Below are 22,253 nucleotides of genomic sequence, written 5' to 3'. Positions count from 1 at the left end.
TATAATGTGTGGGTTTCATTTGTCATCTAGAGACTGATCACAGTGACGACAAATCTTTCCATGATCACCGTAACAACAAATCTTTACAAGATCACCATAACAACAAATCTTTACATGATCACAGTGACAACAAATCTTTACATGATCACCGTAACAACAAATCTTTACATGATCACAGTGACAACAAATCTTTGCATGATCACCGTAACAACAAATCTTTACATGATCACCGTAACAGATATTTACATGATCAACGTAACAACAAATCTTTACATGATCACAGTGACAACAAATCTTTACATTTCCACCGTAACAACAGATCTTTACATGATCACAGTGACAACAAATCTTTTCATGATCACCGTAACAACAAACCTTTACATTTCCACCGTAACAACAAATCTTTACATGATCACCGTAACAACAAATCTTTACATTTCCACCGTAACAACAAATCTTTACATGATCACCGTAACAACAAATCTTTACATGATCACCATAACAACAAATCTTGTCATGATCACAGTGACAACAAATCTTTGCATGATCACCGTAACAACAAATCTTTACATGATCACTGTAACAACAAATCTTTACATGATCACCATAACAACAGATCTTTACATGATCACCATAACAACAGATCTTTACATTTCCATCGTAACAAATCTTTACATGATCACCGTAACAACAAATCTTTACATGATCACCGTAACAACAGATATTTACATGATCAACGTAACAACAAATCTTTACATGATCACAGTGACAACAAATCTTTACATTTCCACCGTAACAACAGATCTTTACATGATCACAGTGACAACAAATCTTTTCATGATCACCGTAACAACAAACCTTTACATTTCCACCGTAACAACAAATCTTTACATGATCACCGTAACAACAAATTTTTACATGATTACCATAACAACAGATCTTTACATTTCCACCGTAACAACAAATCTTTACATGATCACCGTAACAACAAATCTTTACATGATCACCGTAACAACAGATATTTACATGATCAACGTAACAAATCTTTACATGATCACAGTGACAACAAATCTTTACATGATCACAGCAACAACAGATCTTTACATGATCACCATAACAACAAATCTTTACATGATCACAGTGACGACAAATCTTTACATGATCACCGTAACAACAAATCTTTACATGATCACCGTAACAACAGATCTTTACATTTCCACCGTAACAACAGATCTTTTCATGATCACCGTAACAACAAATCTTTACATTTCCACCATAACAACAGATCTTTACATGATCACCATAACAACAGATCTTTACATTTCCACCGTAACAACAGATCTTTACATGATCACCGTAACAACATATCTTTACATTTCCACCATAACAACAGATCTTTACATGATCACCGTAACAACAGATCTTTACATGATCACCATGATCACCGTAACAACAAATCTTTACATGATCACAGTGATGACAAATCTTTACATGATCACCGTAACAACAAATCTTTACATGATCACAGTGACGACAAATCTTTACATTATCTCCGTAACAACAAATCTTTACATGATCACAGTGAAGACAAATCTTTACATTATCTCCGTAACAACAAATCTTTACAATGTATAATTCCAGTACTAAAAGATAACTGAATTTATAGGGAATCTCTAAAAATATCAAGAAAACCGTCTGAACACTTTTATATTGTTTAGCTTTCTATCAACAGCTAAGGCCATTTAAGGTCTTCTCCTGATGTATGTAAGGAAAGTGCATGTGTTGCATGTGTGCATGTGGGGGTGGGGTGGTGGGGATTGGTATTATATGTTTGTGTACACCTCCTTCTGATAGTGTGTTACTGGAGCCAACAACTTCAACGTGCTACCGCACTGAAGTCACTCAGCAGGACTGCCCACCATATCACAACATCACTACTGACAGCAGTTGAACTAGCAGTTACTACCACAATGCTAAAATTTTAACAGAAAGTAGTAACTACCATTTTAAAATATGATGGTATGTCCTAGCCAAGGAATGGAACCCAAAACCTTTCTCACATGGGTGAATGCTCAACTAAAGGTCAAAGGTCAAATGTGAGACATTGCCTAGGAAGACATTAGAAAAAGTGAAAGATCTTTGGAAAAGAAAGAAAAAAATAATGATCCAAAGTTTAGTTGTCTCTTACAATTATGTAATTGGAGAAACAGATGCAATTCTGACGCCCTACCAGCCGGGTAGTGCTACAAGGATCTGTAATGGGAGAAACAGGTGCAATTATGACGCCCTACCAGCCGGGTAGTGCTACAAGGATCTGTAATGGGAGAAACAGGTGCAATTATGACGCCCTACCAGCCTGGTAGTGCTACAAGGATCTGTGATGGGAGAAACAGGTGCAATTATGACGCCCTACCAGCCGGGTAGTGCTACAAGGATCTGTGATGGGAGAAACAGGTGCAATTATGACGCCCTACCAGCCGGGTAGTGCTACAAGGATGTGTGATGGGAGAAACAGGTGCAATTATGACGCCCTACCAGCCGGGTAGTGCTACAAGGATGTGTGATGGGAGAAACAGGTGCAATTATGACGCCCTACCAGCCGGGTAGTGCTACAAGGATCTGTGATGGGAGAAACAGGTGCAATTATGACGCCCTACCAGCCGGGTAGTGCTACAAGGATCTGTGATGGGAGAAACAGGTGCAATTATGACGCCCTACCAGCCGGGTAGTGCTACAAGGATGTGTGATGGGAGAAACAGGTGCAATTATGACGCCCTACCAGCCGGGTTGTGCTACAAGGATGTGTGATGGGAGAAACAGGTGCAATTATGACGCCCTACCAGCCGGGTAGTGCTACAAGGATCTGTGATGGGAGAAACAGGTGCAATTATGACGCCCTACCAGACAGGTAGTGCTACAAGGATCTGTGATGGGAGAAACAGGTGCAATTATGACGTCCTACCAGACAGGTAGTGCTACAAGGATCTGTGATGGGAGAAACAGGTGCAATTATGACGACCTACCAGCCGGGTAGTGCTACAAGGATCTGTGATGGGAGAAACAGGTGCAATTATGACGCCCTACCAGCCGGGTAGTGCTACAAGGATCTGTGATGGGAAAAACAGGTGCAAATATGATGCCCTACCAGCCGGGTAGTGCTACAAGGATCTGTGATGGGAGAAACAGGTGCAATTATGATGCCCTACCAGCCAGGTAGTGCTACAAGGATCTGTAATGGGAGAAACAGGTGCAATTATGATGCCCTACCAGCCGGGTAGTGCTAGAAGGATCTGTAATTCAATTTATGGTGAAAATATTTGTAATCCAGTCTCTGTAATTCATTTTTCAAATCCACATTTTTTAACAGTATTGATCAGACCAGTCACTGAAGTTCCTTCAATTTCTTTCATACATAATTTCTTCTCATTATCAAAATGTTACATCTCAAAATTGTACTAGGATCAAACCAAGAGCAAGTTGCTCCACAACATCTATAATTACACAGGATAAGAATCTAGTGTAGCAACAATTTACATTCCTAATAAGGATTTGACACAGATTATTAAATTTTCATAAGACATTCAGTAAAATCTTTCTTCAGAACTAAAACTACAATATAAGTATACAGGACAGTATTAAATTAAACCATTTATTTTGAGAAGGGATTGAGCGTTGAGTAACTGAATATTTCCAGAGTCAAGTTCAAATAATTGACATTCAACCTAACATAGCCGAGAATACTTTAATTTGTGATTCTGATGACAAAACATTTTTAACAATTAATTTAACAGATATGTGTAATCCTTTGCTGTCCTATATCCAAATCTACCTAGATTTGTTATACCATATTACAATTAAATTGGTTTAAAATCCTGATTGTTGAATTTTGGTTTCAACCTCATTTATAATTTCATGAAAAATGTAAAGAAATATTACAACTTAAGGCCCAAACAACATTCCAAAATCTCACAATAAGTACTGCAAGTACCAAAAGTCATGATGTATGTAACAGTCTGTCGTGATTTATGGTGTCAGTAGATATATGTAACAGTCTGTCGTGATTTATGGTGTCAGTAGATATATGTAACAGTCTGTCGTGATTTATGGTGTCAGTAGATATATGTAACAGTCTGTCATGATTTGTGGTGTCAGTAGATAGATGTAACAGTCTGTCATGATTTGTGATGTCAGTAGATCTATGTAACAGTCTGTCGTGATTTGTGATGTCAGTAGATATATGTAACAGTCTGTCGTGATTTGTGATGTCAGTCAGTAACAGTACGTCGTGATAGATGTAACAGTCTGTCATGATTTGTGATGTCAGATATATGTAACAGTCTGTCGTATGTAACAGTCTGTCGTGATTTGTGGTGTCAGAGATATATCTGTAATTTGTGATGTCAGTAGATCTATGTAACAGTACGTCGTGATTTGTGATGTCAGTAGATATATGTAACAGTCTGTCATGATTTGTGATGTCAGTAGATCTATGTAACAGTCTGTCGTGATTTGTGATGTCAGTAGATATATGTAACAGTCTGTCGTGATTTGTGGTGTCAGTAGATAGATGTAACAGTCTGTCATGATTTGTGATGTCAGTAGATCTATGTAACAGTACGTCGTGATTTGTGGTGTCAGTAGATATATGTAACAGTCTGTCGTGATTTGTGATGTCAGTAGATATATGTAACAGTCTGTCATGATTTGTGATGTCAGTAGATATATGTAACAGTCTGTCATGATTTGTGATGTCAGTAGATATATGTAACAGTCTGTCGTGATTTGTGATGTCAGTAGATATATGTAACAGTCTGTCATGATTTGTGATGTCAGTAGATATATGTAACAGTCTGTCATGATTTGTGATGTCAGTAGATATATGTAACAGTCTGTCATGATTTGTGATGTCAGTAGATATATGTAACAGTCTGTCATGATTTGTGGTGTCAGTAGATATATGTAACAGTCTGTCATGATTTTTGATGTCAGTAGATATATTGAACAGTCTGTCATGATTTGTGATGTCAGTAGATATATGTAACAGTCTGTCATGATTTGTGGTGTCTGTCATGATTTTTGATGTCAGTAGATATATGTAACAGTCTGTCATGATTTTTGATGTCAGTAGATATATTGAACAGTCTGTCATGATTTGTGATGTCAGTAGATATATGTAACAGTCTGTCATGATTTGTGATGTCTGTCATGATTTTTGATGTCTGTAGATATATGTAACAGTCTGTCATGATTTGTGATGTCAGTAGATATATGTAACAGTCTGTTGTGATTTGTGGTGTCAGTAGATATATGTAACAGTCTGTCGTGATTTGTGATGTCAGTAGATATATGTAACAGTCTGTCGTGATTTGTGATGTCAGTAGATATATGTAACAGTCTGTCGTGATTTGTGATGTCTGTAGATATATGTAACAGTCTGTCATGATTTGTGATGTCAGTAGATATATGTAACAGTCTGTCATGATTTGTGATGTCAGTAGATATATGTAACAGTCTGTCGTGATTTGTGATGTCAGTAGATATATGTAACAGTCTGTCATGATTTGTGATGTCAGTAGATATATGTAACAGTCTGTCGTGATTTGTGATGTCTGTAGATATATGTAACAGTCTGTCATGATTTGTGATGTCAGTAGATATATGTAACAGTCTGTCGTGATTTGTGATGTCTGTAGATATATGTAACAGTCTGTCATGATTTGTGGTGTCAGTAGATAGATGTAACAGTCTGTCATGATTTGTGATGTCAGTAGATCTATGTAACAGTACGTCGTGATTTGTGGTGTCAGTAGATATATGTAACAGTCTGTCGTGATTTGTGGTGTCAGTAGATATATGTAACAGTCTGTCATGATTTTTGATGTCTGTAGATATATGTAACAGTCTGTCATGATTTATGGTGTCAGTAGATCTATGTAACAGTCCGTCGTGATTTGTGGTGTCAGTAGATATATTTAACAGTCTGTCATGATTTGTGGTGTCTGTCATGATTTGTGATGTCAGTAGATATATGTAACAGTCGGTCGTGATTTATGATGTCAGTAGATATATGTAACAGTCTATCGTGATTTATGGTGTCAGTAGATATATGTAACAGTCTGTCGTGATTTGTGATGTCTGTCATGATTTGTGGTGTCAGTAGATATATGTAATAGTCTGTCGTGATTTGTGATGTCTGTAGATATATGTAACAGTCTGTCGTGATTTGTGATGTCTGTCATGATTTGTGATGTCAGTAGATATATGTAACAGTCTGTCGTGATTTGTGGTGTCAGTAGATATATGTAACAGTCTGTCGTGATTTGTGATGTCAGTAGATATATGTAACAGTCTGTCATGATTTGTGATGTCAGTAGATATATGTAACAGTCTGTCATGATTTGTGATGTCAGTAGATATATGTAACAGTCTGTCGTGATTTGTGATGTCAGTAGATATATGTAACAGTCTGTCGTGATTTGTGATGTCAGTAGATATATGTAACAGTCTGTCGTGATTTGTGATGTCTGTAGATATATGTAACAGTCTGTCATGATTTGTGATGTCAGTAGATATATGTAACAGTCTGTCATGATTTGTGATGTCAGTAGATATATGTAACAGTCTGTCGTGATTTGTGATGTCAGTAGATATATGTAACAGTCTGTCATGATTTGTGGTGTCAGTAGATAGATGTAACAGTCTGTCATGATTTGTGGTGTCAGTAGATAGATGTAACAGTCTGTCATGATTTTTGATGTCTGTAGATATATGTAACAGTCTGTCATGATTTATGGTGTCAGTAGATCTATGTAACAGTCCGTCGTGATTTGTGGTGTCAGTAGATATATTTAACAGTCTGTCATGATTTGTGGTGTCTGTGATGTCAGTAGATATATGTAACAGTCGGTCGTGATTTATGATGTCAGTAGATATATGTAACAGTCTATCGTGATTTATGGTGTCAGTAGATATATGTAACAGTCTGTCGTGATTTGTGATGTCTGTCATGATTTGTGGTGTCAGTAGATATATGTAATAGTCTGTCGTGATTTGTGATGTCTGTAGATATATGTAACAGTCTGTCGTGATTTGTGATGTCAGTAGATATATGTAACAGTCTGTTGTGATTTGTGGTGTCAGTAGATCTATGTAACAGTCTGTTGTGATTTGTGGTGTCAGTAGATCTATGTAACAGTCCGTCGTGATTTGTGATGTCAGTAGATATATGTAACAGTCTGTCATGATTTGTGATGTCTGTCATGATTTGTGATGTCAGTAGATATATGTAACAGTCGGTCGTGATTTTTGATGTCATTAGATCTATGTAACAGTCTGTCATGATTTGTGATGTCTGTAGATATATGTAACAGTCTGTCATGATTTGTGATGTCTGTAGATATATGTAACAGTCTGTCATGATTTGTGGTGTCAGTAGATATATGTAACAGTCTGTTGTGATTTGTGGTGTCAGTAGATCTATGTAACAGTCCGTCGTGATTTGTGATGTCAGTAGATATATGTAACAGTCGGTCGTGATTTTTGATGTCATTAGATATATGTAACAGTCTGTCATGATTTGTGATGTCTGTCATGATTTGTGATGTCTGTAGATATATGTAACAGTCTGTCGTGATTTGTGGTGTCAGTAGATATATGTAACAGTCTGTTGTGATTTGTGATGTCTGTCGTGATTTTTGATGTCAGTAGATATATGTAACAGTCTGTCATGATTTGTGGTGTCAGTAGATATATGTAACAGTCTGTCGTGATTTGTGATGTCTGTAGATATATGTAACAGTCTGTTGTGATTTGTGATGTCTGTCGTGATTTTTGATGTCAGTAGATATATGTAACAGTCTGTTGTGATTTGTGGTGTCAGTAGATATATGTAACAGTCTGTCATGATTTGTGATGTCAGTAGATCTATGTAACAGTCTGTCGTGATTTGTGATGTCAGTAGATATATGTAACAGTCTGTCGTGATTTGTGGTGTCAGTAGATATATGTAACAGTCTGTCATGATTTGTGATGTCAGTAGATATATGTAACAGTCTGTCATGATTTGTGATGTCAGTGTCAGTAGATATATGTAACAGTCTGTCATGATTTGTGATGTCAGTAGATATATGTAACAGTCTGTCATGATTTGTGATGTCAGTAGATATATGTAACAGTCTGTCGTGATTTGTGATGTCAGTAGATATATGTAACAGTCTGTCATGATTTGTGATGTCAGTAGATATATGTAACAGTCTGTCATGATTTGTGATGTCAGTAGATATATGTAACAGTCTGTCATGATTTGTGATGTCAGTAGATATATGTAACAGTCTGTCAGTGATATGTATGATTTTTGATGTCAGTAGATATATGTAACAGTCTGTTGTGATTTGTGATGTCAGTAGATATATGTAACAGTTTGTCGTGATTTGTGATGTCTGTCGTGATTTTTGATGTCAGTAGATATATGTAACAGTCTGTTGTGATTTGTGATGTCAGTAGATATATGTAACAGTCTGTCATGATTTGTGATGTCAGTAGATATATTGAACAGTCTGTCATGATTTTTGATGTCAGTAGATATATGTAACAGTCTGTCATGATTTGTGGTGTCAGTAGATATATTTAACAGTCTGTCATGATTTGTGGTGTCTGTCATGATTTGTGATGTCAGTAGATATATGTAACAGTCGGTCGTGATTTATGATGTCAGTAGATATATGTAACAGTCTATCGTGATTTATGGTGTCAGTAGATATATGTAACAGTCTGTCGTGATTTGTGATGTCTGTCATGATTTGTGGTGTCAGTAGATATATGTAATAGTCTGTCGTGATTTGTGATGTCTGTAGATATATGTAACAGTCTGTCGTGATTTGTGATGTCTGTCATGATTTGTGATGTCAGTAGATATATGTAACAGTCTGTCGTGATTTGTGGTGTCAGTAGATATATGTAACAGTCTGTCGTGATTTGTGATGTCAGTAGATATATGTAACAGTCTGTCATGATTTGTGATGTCAGTAGATATATGTAACAGTCTGTCATGATTTGTGATGTCAGTAGATATATGTAACAGTCTGTCGTGATTTGTGATGTCAGTAGATATATGTAACAGTCTGTCGTGATTTGTGATGTCAGTAGATATATGTAACAGTCTGTCGTGATTTGTGATGTCTGTAGATATATGTAACAGTCTGTCATGATTTGTGATGTCAGTAGATATATGTAACAGTCTGTCATGATTTGTGATGTCAGTAGATATATGTAACAGTCTGTCGTGATTTGTGATGTCAGTAGATATATGTAACAGTCTGTCATGATTTGTGGTGTCAGTAGATAGATGTAACAGTCTGTCATGATTTGTGGTGTCAGTAGATAGATGTAACAGTCTGTCATGATTTTTGATGTCTGTAGATATATGTAACAGTCTGTCATGATTTATGGTGTCAGTAGATCTATGTAACAGTCCGTCGTGATTTGTGGTGTCAGTAGATATATTTAACAGTCTGTCATGATTTGTGGTGTCTGTCATGATTTGTGATGTCAGTAGATATATGTAACAGTCGGTCGTGATTTATGATGTCAGTAGATATATGTAACAGTCTATCGTGATTTATGGTGTCAGTAGATATATGTAACAGTCTGTCGTGATTTGTGATGTCTGTCATGATTTGTGGTGTCAGTAGATATATGTAATAGTCTGTCGTGATTTGTGATGTCTGTAGATATATGTAACAGTCTGTCGTGATTTGTGATGTCAGTAGATATATGTAACAGTCTGTTGTGATTTGTGGTGTCAGTAGATCTATGTAACAGTCTGTTGTGATTTGTGGTGTCAGTAGATCTATGTAACAGTCCGTCGTGATTTGTGATGTCAGTAGATATATGTAACAGTCTGTCATGATTTGTGATGTCTGTCATGATTTGTGATGTCAGTAGATATATGTAACAGTCGGTCGTGATTTTTGATGTCATTAGATCTATGTAACAGTCTGTCATGATTTGTGATGTCTGTAGATATATGTAACAGTCTGTCATGATTTGTGATGTCTGTAGATATATGTAACAGTCTGTCATGATTTGTGGTGTCAGTAGATATATGTAACAGTCTGTTGTGATTTGTGGTGTCAGTAGATCTATGTAACAGTCCGTCGTGATTTGTGATGTCAGTAGATATATGTAACAGTCGGTCGTGATTTTTGATGTCATTAGATATATGTAACAGTCTGTCATGATTTGTGATGTCTGTCATGATTTGTGATGTCTGTAGATATATGTAACAGTCTGTCGTGATTTGTGGTGTCAGTAGATATATGTAACAGTCTGTTGTGATTTGTGATGTCTGTCGTGATTTTTGATGTCAGTAGATATATGTAACAGTCTGTCATGATTTGTGGTGTCAGTAGATATATGTAACAGTCTGTCGTGATTTGTGATGTCTGTAGATATATGTAACAGTCTGTTGTGATTTGTGATGTCTGTCGTGATTTTTGATGTCAGTAGATATATGTAACAGTCTGTTGTGATTTGTGGTGTCAGTAGATATATGTAACAGTCTGTCATGATTTGTGGTGTCAGTAGATATATGTAACAGTCTGTCGTGATTTGTGATGTCTGTAGATATATGTAACAGTCTGTCATGATTTTTGATGTCAGTAGATATATGTAACAGTCTGTTGTGATTTGTGATGTCAGTAGATATATGTAACAGTCTGTCATGATTTGTGATGTCAGTAGATATATGTAACAGTCTGTCATGATTTTTGATGTCAGTAGATATATGTAACAGTCTGTCGTGATTTGTGGTGTCAGTAGATATATGTAACAGTCTGTCGTGATTTGTGATGTCAGTAGATATATGTAACAGTCTGTCATGATTTTTGATGTCAGTAGATATATGTAACAGTCTGTCATGATTTTTGATGTCAGTAGATATATGTAACAGTCTGTTGTGATTTATGGTGTCAGTAGATATATGTAACAGTCTGTCGTGATTTGTGGTGTCAGTAGATATATGTAACAGTCTGTTGTGATTTGTGATGTCAGTAGATATATGTAACAGTCTGTCGTGATTTGTGATGTCAGTAGATATATGTAACAGTCTGTCATGATTTGTGGTGTCAGTAGATATATGTAACAGTCTGTCATGATTTGTGATGTCTGTCGTGATTTTTGATGTCAGTAGATATATCTAACAGTCTGTCGTGATTTGTGATGTCAGTAGATATATGTAACAGTCTGTTGTGATTTGTGGTGTCAGTAGATCTATGTAACAGTCCGTCATGATTTGTGATGTCTGTAGATCTATGTAACAGTCCGTCGTGATTTGTGGTGTCAGTAGATATATGTAACAGTCCGTCGTGATTTTTGATGTCATTAGATATATGTAACAGGCTGTCATGATTTGTGATGTCAGTAGATATATGTAACAGTCTGTCGTGATTTGTGATGTCTGTCGTGATTTTTGATGTCAGTAGATATATGTAACAGTCTGTCATGATTTGTGGTGTCAGTAGATATATGTAACAGTCTGTCATGATTTGTGATGTCAGTAGATATATGTAACAGTCTGTCGTGATTTGTGATGTCAGTAGATATATGTAACAGTCTGTCATGATTTGTGATGTCAGTAGATATATGTAACAGTCTGTCGTGATTTGTGATGTCTGTCATGATTTGTGATGTCTGTCGTGATTTGTGATGTCAGTAGATATATGTAACAGTCTGTCATGATTTGTGATGTCTGTAGATATATGTAACAGTCTGTCGTGATTTGTGGTGTCAGTAGATAGATGTAACAGTCTGTCGTGATTTGTGATGTCAGTAGATATATGTAACAGCCCGTCGTGATTTGTGGTGTCAGTAGATATATGTAACAGTCTGTTGTGATTTGTGATGTCTGTCGTGATTTGTGATGTCAGTAGATATATGTAACAGTCTGTCGTAATTTGTGATGTCAGTAGATATATGTAACAGTCTGTCGTGATTTGTGGTGTCAGTAGATATATGTAACAGTCTGTCGTGATTTGTGATGTCAGTAGATATATGTAACAGTCTGTCATGATTTGTGATGTCAGTAGATATATGTAACAGTCTGTCGTGATTTGTGATGTCTGTCGTGATTTGTGATGTCAGTAGATATATGTAACAGTCTGTCGTGATTTGTGATGTCTGTCGTGATTTGTGATGTCAGTAGATATATGTAACAGTCTGTCGTGATTTGTGATGTCTGTTGTGATTTGTGGTGTCAGTAGATCTATGTAACAGTCCGTCGTGATTTGTGATGTCTGTAGATATATGTAACAGTCTGTCATGATTTGTGATGTCTGTAGATATATGTAACAGTCTGTCGTGATTTGTGATGTCTGTCATGATTTGTGATGTCAGTAGATATACGTAACAGTCTGTTGTGATTTGTGATGTCAGTAGATCTATGTAACAGTCCGTCGTGATTTGTGATGTCTGTAGATATATGTAACAGTCTGTCATGATTTGTGATGTCTGTAGATATATGTAACAGTCTGTCGTGATTTGTGATGTCTGTCATGATTTGTGATGTCAGTAGATATACGTAACAGTCTGTTGTGATTTGTGATGTCAGTAGATATATGTAACAGTCTGTCGTAATTTGTGATGTCAGTATATCTATGTAACAATCTGTCGTGATTTGTGATGTCAGTAGATAGATGTAACAGTCTGTCGTGATTTGTGATGTCAGTAGATATATGTAACAGCCCGTCGTGATTTGTGGTGTCAGTAGATATATGTAACAGTCTGTTGTGATTTGTGATGTCTGTCGTGATTTGTGATGTCAGTAGATATATGTAACAGTCTGTCGTAATTTGTGATGTCAGTAGATATATGTAACAGTCTGTCGTGATTTGTGATGTCTGTAGATATATGTAACAGTCTGTCATGATTTGTGGTGTCAGTAGATATATCTAACAGTCTGTCGTGATTTGTGATGTCTGTCATGATTTGTGGTGTCAGTAGATATATGTAACAGTCTGTCGTGATTTGTGATGTCTGTCATGATTTGTGGTGTCAGTAGATATATGTAACAGTCTGTCGTGATTTGTGATGTCAGTAGATATATGTAACAGTCTGTCGTGATTTGTGGTGTCAGTAGATATATGTAACAGTCTGTCGTGATTTGTGATGTCTGTCGTGATTTGTGATGTCAGTAGATATATGTAACAGTCTGTCGTGATTTGTGATGTCTGTCGTGATTTGTGATGTCAGTAGATATATGTAACAGTCTGTCATGATTTGTGATGTCAGTAGATATATGTAACAGTCTGTCGTGATTTGTGATGTCAGTAGATCTATGTAACAGTCTGTCATGATTTGTGATGTCAGTAGATATATGTAACAGTCTGTCGTGATTTGTGATGTCTGTCATGATTTGTGATGTCTGTCGTGATTTGTGATGTCAGTAGATATATGTAACAGTCTGTCATGATTTGTGATGTCTGTAGATATATGTAACAGTCTGTAGTGATTTGTGATGTCTGTAGATATATGTAACAGTCTGTCGTGATTTGTGATGTCAGTAGATATATGTAACAGTCTGTCGTGATTTGTGGTGTCAGTAGATAGATGTAACAGTCTGTCATGATTTGTGATGTCAGTAGATATATGTAACAGTCTGTAGTGATTTGTGATGTCAGTAGATATATGTAACAGTCTGTCGTGATTTGTGATGTCAGTAGATATATGTAACAGTCTGTCGTGATTTGTGGTGTCAGTAGATATATGTAATAGTCTGTCGTGATTTGTGATGTCTGTCGTGATTTGTGATGTCTGTCGTGATTTGTGATGTCAGTAGATATATGTAACAGTCTGTCATGATTTGTGATGTCTGTCATGATTTGTGATGTCTGTAGATATATGTAACAGTCTGTCGTGATTTGTGATGTCTGTAGATATATGTAACAGTCTGTCGTGATTTGTGATGTCAGTAGATATATGTAACAGTCTGTCGTGATTTGTGGTGTCTGTAGATATATGTAACAGTCTGTCATGATTTGTGATGTCTGTCATGATTTGTGATGTCAGTAGATATATGTAACAGTCTGTAGTGATTTGTGATGTCTGTAGATATATGTAACAGTCTGTCGTGATTTGTGATGTCAGTAGATATATGTAACAGTCTGTCGTGATTTGTGATGTCAGTAGATATATGTAACAGTCTGTCGTGATGTGAGTATTATAATTACATGTCCCTCCAGGATTAGTCCATCCTTCACTGTCCTTAGGAAACTAATTATAATTATCTGCCCTCTAGGATCAGTCTATACGATTTTGTTTTTGAGACCAACACTAAAGATTTACTGATATTAAGTTGAAGGCTCCAGTCCAAATTTGAACACTTGAGAGAGAGTACTGGTATGGTCTGTTGGTGTGTAGTGCTGTTGACGTTGTTTGTGTTGTTGTACATCTGTGTGAAGTGGAAACCTGACTTACCCGGTACGGTTTCTTGGTGTGTAGTGTTGTTTCCTGTGTTGTTGACATTGTTTGTGGTGTTGTACATCTGTGTGAAGTGGAAACCTGACTTACCCGGTATGGTCTGTTGGTGTGTAGTGTTGTTTCCTGTGTTGGTGTGTAGTGTTGTTTCCTGTGTTGGTGTGTAGTGTTGTTTCCTGTGTTGGTGTGTCGTGTTGTTTCCTGCGTTGTTGACGTTGTTTGTGTTGTTGTACATCTGTGTGAAGTGGAAACCTGACTTACCCGGTACGGTTTGTTGGTGTGTAGTGTTGTTTCCTGTGTTGTTGACGTTGTTTGTGTTGTTGTACATCTGTGTGAAGTGGAAACCTGACTTACCCGGTACGGTCTGTTGGTGTGTAGTGTTGTTTCCTGTGTTGTTGACTTTGTTTGTGTTGTTGTACATCTGTGTGAAGTGGAAACCTGACTTACCCGGCACGGTCTGTTGGTGTGTAGTGTTGTTTCCTGTGTTGTTGACTTTGTTTGTGTTGTTGTACATCTGTGTGAAGTGGAAACCTGACTTACCCGGTATGGTCTGTTGGTGTGTAGTGTTGTTTCCTGTGTTGGTGTGTAGTGTTGTTTCCTGTGTTGGTGTGTAGTGTTGTTTCCTGTGTTGGTGTGTAGTGTTGTTTCCTGTGTTGTTGACGTTGTTTGTGTTGTTGTACATCTGTGTTAAGTGGAAACCTGACTTACCCGGTACAGTTTGTTGGTGTGTAGTGTTGTTTCCTGTGTTGGTGTGTAGTGTTGTTTCCTGTGTTGTTGACGTTGTTTGTGTTGTTGTACATCTGTGTGAAGTGGAAACCTGACTTACCCGGTACAGTTTGTTGGTGTGTAGTGTTGTTTCCTGTGTTGTTGACATTGTTTGTGTTGTTGTACATCTGTGTGAAGTGGAAACCTGACTTACCCGGTACGGTCTGTTGGTGTGTAGTGTTGTTTCCTGTGTTGTTGACATTGTTTGTGTTGTTATTGTCGTTGGTGGCTCCCTCTGTTCCACCACCAAGCAGCGGAGATATATGGTTCAATGATACTTGCTCTATAAACGATGTTCCATACTTCTTGAAATACCACCATTCAAATATCTAGAGGGAAAGAAAATTTTTTTTTAAATTTCAAAACCTCAACTTACCAAATCATGAACACATAGATAAACAATATACTTTTGCTAAAATCTAACAGAGAAATATGGTGTGAAAATTGAATACATAATGTATCAAAACAGATTATGAGTGTTCACATCTTCATCAAAGAAAAAGAATAATATCTAATAATTGCAACTGTATCACATTACCATATTGACTACAATATAATGTAACCTTATGCATAAAACTGTGCATGAGAAAGTAAGGTGACAATGAGAATGGATTATGATGACATAACATGGAAAGAGGCAATTCTAGCTAGAGATAAACACATACTTTACAAAAACATAAATGCTAACCTTTTATATTATCTAATTTTCTCAATGACTGTGAATTCAAAATTGACCAATTAGAGGTGATGATTGTAGTGATATGGTGTGTCACTGTTGATTTTGACATTTACAAATGGAAACAAAAAACGTGTCAATCATGAAGTCCTGAATATTGTATAACTAGAAACAATTCAAACACCACTTGGTAAAACGTAATAATCCTAGAAACCTTTCATTAGTAGGACATGATATAAATCATGTATACTGTAGAATACAGTGGATAAAATAAGCATTGTGATACATGTATACACAGATATATACTATATATATTTTCAGAAACCATCAATACAAAGCAAAAATTGATGAAGAGTGCTTTTTTTTCATAATGGGAAAGGTCAGAGAAAACCTTTCCATCTGGACTATGTTTGAAGGCATCATATATTAATTAAGCGCAAATCAAAATCCAACCTTTTTCTTATTAAAAATATTCACTGGACAATGGCTTACCCAAATTTCAACTTAAAGAAAGTTTTCAAATAAGTTTGACAATATCATTTTCCTGACGTTGACTACCATTAAACAAAGTAGCGCTACGATAGCATGGTATACTGTATTTAATCTGCTACTTGAAATGGTAGTAAATAACAGTAAAAAAAATTCTACTTTCCTCTTTTATTGTTCATTCATCCAAATAACAAAACATGTAAATAACCAATCAGGTCCTCACTTCATGTACACTTCTCTTACAGACCAAGCTTATATAGATCATAGTTTACCGAGTGACAATTAAAACTTCTTTTGACATACTCCTAGAAATGATGTCTGAAGCTAAAGGTCATATTAACATGACATATGAATGAATGAGCGGGAAAAGTCAGCACTGGAAAGTTTTTACCTGTTACAGAAAACATTATACACAGATCTGGTCCAGATTTAACAAATCAGGACAGACAAGGATCCGGCATGAATGTCCTGAACCTTGTCTCAGGACAGACAAGGATCTGGGGGGGGGGGGGACGTCCTGAACCTTGTCTCAGGACAGACAAGGATCTGGGGGGGACGTCCTGAACCTTGTCTCAGGACAGACAAGGATCTGGGGGGAACGTCCTGAACCTTGTATCAGGACAGACAGGGATCAAGCATGGACGTCCTGAACCTTGTATCAGGACAGACAAGGATCTGTGGAGGACGTCCTGAACCTTGTATCAGGACAGACAAGGATCTAGCTAAACAAAGTTTGAACAGCGTTGTTTTCCAGTCAATGAACAGCTAGACAAACATCAATCTAAAGATTTTGTTGAATTTCTCTTTTAAAATATAAATACAAATATTTTAACTTCATTTCAAATTATATCAGCATGAAACTTCATGAAAAATTTTCCACCGCAATGAAAATGGTTCGGTAAGATTAATCACCGAAATGCTCTTACAATTATATATAATATTATGGGTCATCCACCCATATAACAAATTATTTGAGCAATGAAATATTCTTGAAACCAACACATATGCATTATCATATAACAAAATAATAAGTGTAGTTTTAAAAAATGAACTGATTACAAATTATGATACTGGAGACAAAATGAACTGATTACAAATTATGATACTGGAGACAAAATGAACTGATTACAAATTATGATACTGGAGACAAAATGAACTGATTACAAATTATGATACTAGAGACAAAATGACTTACCAATATCAGCCCTGATATCAATGACGATGTCCCTGTTAAAGCCACGTAGAATTTGGGTGTCAGGGTGTTCAGAAACATTGTAGCTGGAAAGAGAAAATAACAATTAAGTCATAAACTGACCTTTTATGTAAGTCGGTAAAGCTTGTTTCTTTTTTTATTTCTACACATCATTTGTACTGCTGTGTAAAATCAAGGAAGTAGCCTTTGTTTGTGCTTGGTTTATAGACCAGTGATCAGCCAGGACCATTTCAAATGTTTGACAATTAATCTTAAATTATTCAATATATTTATTAACCATGCCCTTCTGTTCCCTCAGTATCTTGTAGGATTTTTTAACATTTTATTTATAATCAAATTAGATATTGTTTCAAACACTTTGTTATACAAATTTGTTCCAGATGCCATGGACCTGATGACTTGTCGTATAACATCGTGTGAATATCACAGAGAAAATACATGCAGGTGACCAAGGATTAAAAAAAATATCTAAGTGGTTCTATTGTTATTAGGTAATAGTGACCTAGTTTCTGCCCTGATCACTTGATTTTGATTTTTGATTGAGACTTCAGAAATAATATATAAGTGATAATAAAAGTAAAATTACACTATCATGAATGGCAACGATAATCTTCTCTTGGTTTTTTGGTGGACAGATCACCAATACCTTGTACACTGCCATTTTACTGCCAGCGGGGCATGAAAATTATGATCACATAATATTCATGAATAAACAAATGTTGATACAGGTTTCTTTAATTCCTAATATGGCAATCTTGTGAATAAGTTTCAATGCTTTTTCTTTCCGTTTTTCAAACATAAATTCATTTTTATGAAAATTCTTCGGATTTTCCTTTTTTCATTCTAATCGTATAGTGCATGTTCCTCAGGGAATATATTTGATAGTACAACAAGAGATCCCAGAGGGATCTTGGCACCCCCCATTTGAGGATCTGTTTTCAGTTCTTGAAGATTTGTTTATTTTTTTTTTTTTGTGTTACAGGTTTTGTAAATGTTCATGATCTGGTCTTCATTGAATGTTCTCAATGATGGCACAAGATATTTTTATTGAGCACCTATTAGCAATATCATTTGAAAAAGATCCCAAAGTATTATTAGATAGCAGTCAGTTACAGGTGGATAATGGACTTGGTCTTGAATCAATATGATAGAATATCGAAGAAAATATGCTTGTGCTGTATTACTGTCGACATCCAAGATGGCTGCCTGTGGGCCACCTTGATTTCAAATCAGTCCAAAAGAGTACAATGCACAACTAGGGACCAAGGGAAACCAATACCTATGAAATATCAGAAGTATCCATCCAGTACTTCCTCAGAAATAGCGGTAACAAACTTTTACTTCCAAAAATCCGTGATGGCTGCCTGTCGGTCATCTTGAATTCAAATCAGTCCAAAAAAGGTACAGTGCACAACTAGGGACCAAGGGGAAACTGCATATGAAATTTGAGAAAGATCCATCCAGTTCTTTCCCAGAAATAGCAGTAAAAAACTTTTTCTTCTAAAATCCAAGATGGCTGCCTGTCGGTCATCTTGAATTCAAATCAGTCCAAAAAAGGTACAGTGCACAACTAGGGACCAAGGGGAAACTGCATATGAAATTTGAGAAAGATCCATCCAGTTCTTTCCCAGAAATAGCAGTAAAAAACTTTTTCTTCCAAAATCCAAGATGGCTGCCTGTCGGTCATCTTGAATTCAAATCAGTCCAAAAAAGGTACAGTGCACAACTAGGGACCAAGGGGAAACTGCATATGAAATTTGAGAAAGATCCATCCAGTTCTTTCCCAGAAATAGCAGTAAAAAACTTTTTCTTCCAAAATCCAAGATGGCTGCCTGTCGGTCATCTTGAATTCAAATCAGTCCAAAAAAGGTACAGTGCACAACTAGGGACCAAGGGGAAACTGCATATGAAATTTGAGAAAGATCCAATTAGTACTTTCCCAGAAATAGCGGTAACAAACTTTTACTTCCAAAATCCGTGATGGCTGCCTGTCAGTCATCTTGAATTCAAATCAGTCCAATAAAGGTACAATGCACAACTAGGGACCAAGGGGAAACTGCATATGAAATTTGAGAAAGATCCATCCAGTACTTTCCCAGTAATAGTGGTAACAAGAATTGTTTACGGACGGACAGACGGACGACGGACCACGGACGCAGGGCGATTTGAATACGCCACCATCTGATGATGGTGGGCTAAAAATATAGTAACACAATCCCTTGATCCAGGTATAATCTCACTATAATGTCAATTATTACTTTACAATGGGTGGTCGGGTGGCGCAGTGGTAATGCATGCACCTTTCACCTAGCCATTCAGGTTTCAATTCATGGTACAGACATGGAAAGGTAAGGGGTCACCTGCCCGATGATGTGGGTTTTCCCAAAGTACTCCCAGTTTCCTCCCACTATAAGACACCTTGTATGCTTACATGCAGGTCAACAAGAGTGATAAGTATAATTTGTATCAGTTGTTTCTCAATTGTTCTAAAATAAATAAAGTTTATAGAACTTTACAATGACGCATTTCCTGTGTTATTGTCAGATATAGTGCACACAAAACTTACAGAACTCACTGTAAATCTGACTTGTAGATATTAATGATTACAGAACTCACTGTAAATCTGACTTGTAGATATTAATGATTACAGAACTCACTGTAAATCTGACTTGTAGATATCAATGATCACAGAACTCACTGTAAATTTGACTCGTAGATATCAATGATCACAGAACTCACTGTAAATTTGACTCGTAGATATCAATGATTACAGAACTCACTGTAAATCTGACTTGTAGATATCAATGATTACAGAACTCACTGTAAATCTGACTTGTAGATATCAATGATTACAGAACTCACTGTAAATCTGACTCGTAGATATCAATGATTACAGAACTCACTGTAAATCTGACTCGTAGATATCAATGATTACAGAACTCACTGTAAATCTGACTCGTAGATATCAATGATTACAGAACTCACTGTAAATCTGACTCGTAGATATCAATGATTACAGAACTCACTGTAAATCTGACTCGTAGATATCAATGATTACAGAACTCACTGTAAATCTGACTCGTAGATATCAATGATTACAGAACTCACTGTAAATCTGACTCGTAGATATCAATGATTACAGAACTCACTGTAAATCTGACTTGTAGATATCAATGATTACAGAACTCACTGTAAATCTGACTCGTAGATATCAATGATTACAGAACTCACTGTAAATCTGACTCGTAGATATCAATGATTACAGAACTCACTGTAAATCTGACTCGTAGATATCAATGATTACAGAGTAACAATCTGACCACTTCTAATCAAAAGGATTTAAAAATAAAACTGTTGTTTACTTTCAAATTCCTTTTATCAGCATCTAAATATCAATGTACTCATTAATTTTCCCTTATTTTTATTTTTGCAGAACGTTTTGGATTTTGACAACATTTCAATAGAATTGCAGGAATTTTCTAACATACTCAATATTATCTGAAATGTATCCAGATAACATCATAGTATAGAAGACTGGATAAAAACATTCAACATTGACATTCAAATCTATGATATCATAGTATAGAAGTCTGGATAAAAACATTCAACATTGACATTCAAATCTATGATATCACATTTTTTATTGTAAGAGAAATTAGCATCATCTAATCAGACATTTAAATATGAAACTACCAATATGATGTCCAAATGTATTCTCACAGCCATCTATAATGAAACTCCAAGAAAATGGATGTCATAGACATAAGAGCTACCAAGCAGGTTACACAGTCGTAAAAAAATATAGTCATTTCACTAAACTGGATTATCATCCCAACCAGAAAACTGTCTTAGAAAATGCTTCATTATTTGTCATTCACGAAAGCATTTTGTAATGTAATGAGGAACAAAACGGAAATGAGCGAGGATGTTCAGCACTGAAGTAGTAGCGTCTATTGGACGGTATGGCTTGTGATATTGATTTATGTAGCGAGCTATAGGGATCGTGATAATGGACACAATCAATATACTTACTATCCCACATGGCTGTGTTATCCAACAGAGAAACACACGTGAATATAATCCTACCCTTGACGCGAGAATGTTTCAGAAATATTACGACGAATCTAAACAATTTCGTAAAACACTATTGTGGTATACATGTCTGTTCATTTAGACCTGAGCGGTGGCTAGTGAGCAGACATCATTCAACATCAGCAAGGTCCAGCAAGGACGTAGAAGGACAGTGAATACCACTTCCATATGACAGACTAGGGCTATCCGACCTGACTGGATACACAACAGCTCTGTGGCAGCATCATCATCAGCTCTAGTAGCGGAGGCGAGGAGACAGTCACAGCGGAGTCCCTCCACCACTGTCAAACACAGCTCCAAATACATAATAGCTAGTTCTATAGTCACTTCACATCTATATCCAAGGTAAATGTAATTATCTAAACATTTCACATACTCAATGTCTCAGCATATCATGTACTCAATGTCTCAGCATATCATGTACTCAATGTCTCAACACATCATGTACTCAATGTCTCAACACATCATGTACTCAATGTCTCAACACATCATGTACTCAATGTCTCAACACATCATGTACTCAATGTCTCAACACATCATGTACTCAAT

At 36.3% G+C, this 22,253-nt stretch overlaps 2 protein-coding genes across 4 annotated transcripts in view; both read right to left on the bottom strand.

Moving 5' to 3' along the window:
• LOC132559923 (suppressor of tumorigenicity 7 protein homolog) overlaps positions 1-22,253 on the bottom strand; it is a 97,442-nt gene that overhangs the window by 39,797 nt on the left and 35,392 nt on the right. For all 3 annotated transcript variants that reach the window (XM_060224553.1, XM_060224554.1, XM_060224555.1), the window contains exons 2-3: positions 17,595-17,677; positions 15,389-15,563 (exon numbers count right to left, since the gene is read on the bottom strand). In XM_060224553.1, the coding sequence (XP_060080536.1) occupies positions 15,389-15,563; positions 17,595-17,677 (258 nt within the window). The remainder of the gene's footprint in view (positions 1-15,388; positions 15,564-17,594; positions 17,678-22,253) is intronic.
• On the bottom strand, positions 16-14,517 carry LOC132559919 (keratin-associated protein 5-5-like). The gene is made up of 4 exons (XM_060224550.1): positions 14,470-14,517; positions 1,186-1,485; positions 255-804; positions 16-182 (listed from the first exon to the last, which is right to left on the bottom strand). The coding sequence occupies exons 1-4, from the start codon at positions 14,515-14,517 to the stop codon at positions 16-18; spliced, it is 1,065 nt and encodes a 354-aa protein (XP_060080533.1).

Source organism: Ylistrum balloti, unplaced genomic scaffold (genome assembly GCF_031769215.1).
Source record: "Ylistrum balloti isolate Yb309-2 unplaced genomic scaffold, AGI_CSIRO_Ybal_v1 Utg370996, whole genome shotgun sequence".
In the NCBI taxonomy this organism is placed as follows: Eukaryota; Metazoa; Mollusca; class Bivalvia; order Pectinida; family Pectinidae; genus Ylistrum; species Ylistrum balloti.
Note: the sequence above shows the minus strand (reverse complement) of the source record. Positions and strands in the feature narration are given on the sequence as shown.

Excerpts from the sequence above, each read along its gene's own strand:
- LOC132559919 (XM_060224550.1), bottom strand. The coding sequence starts at position 14,517 with ATGTCAACAACACAGGAAACAACACTACACACCAAGAAACCGTACCGG. Across the intron at positions 1,486-14,469 it reads ACACCAAGAAACCGTACCGG|ATTTGTCATCACTGTGATCA; the intron begins GTAAGTCAGGTT and ends GATCATGTAAAG. Across the intron at positions 805-1,185 it reads TCTGTTGTTACGGTGATCAT|ATCTGTTGTTACGGTGGAAA; the intron begins GTAAAGATTTGT and ends GATCATGTAAAG.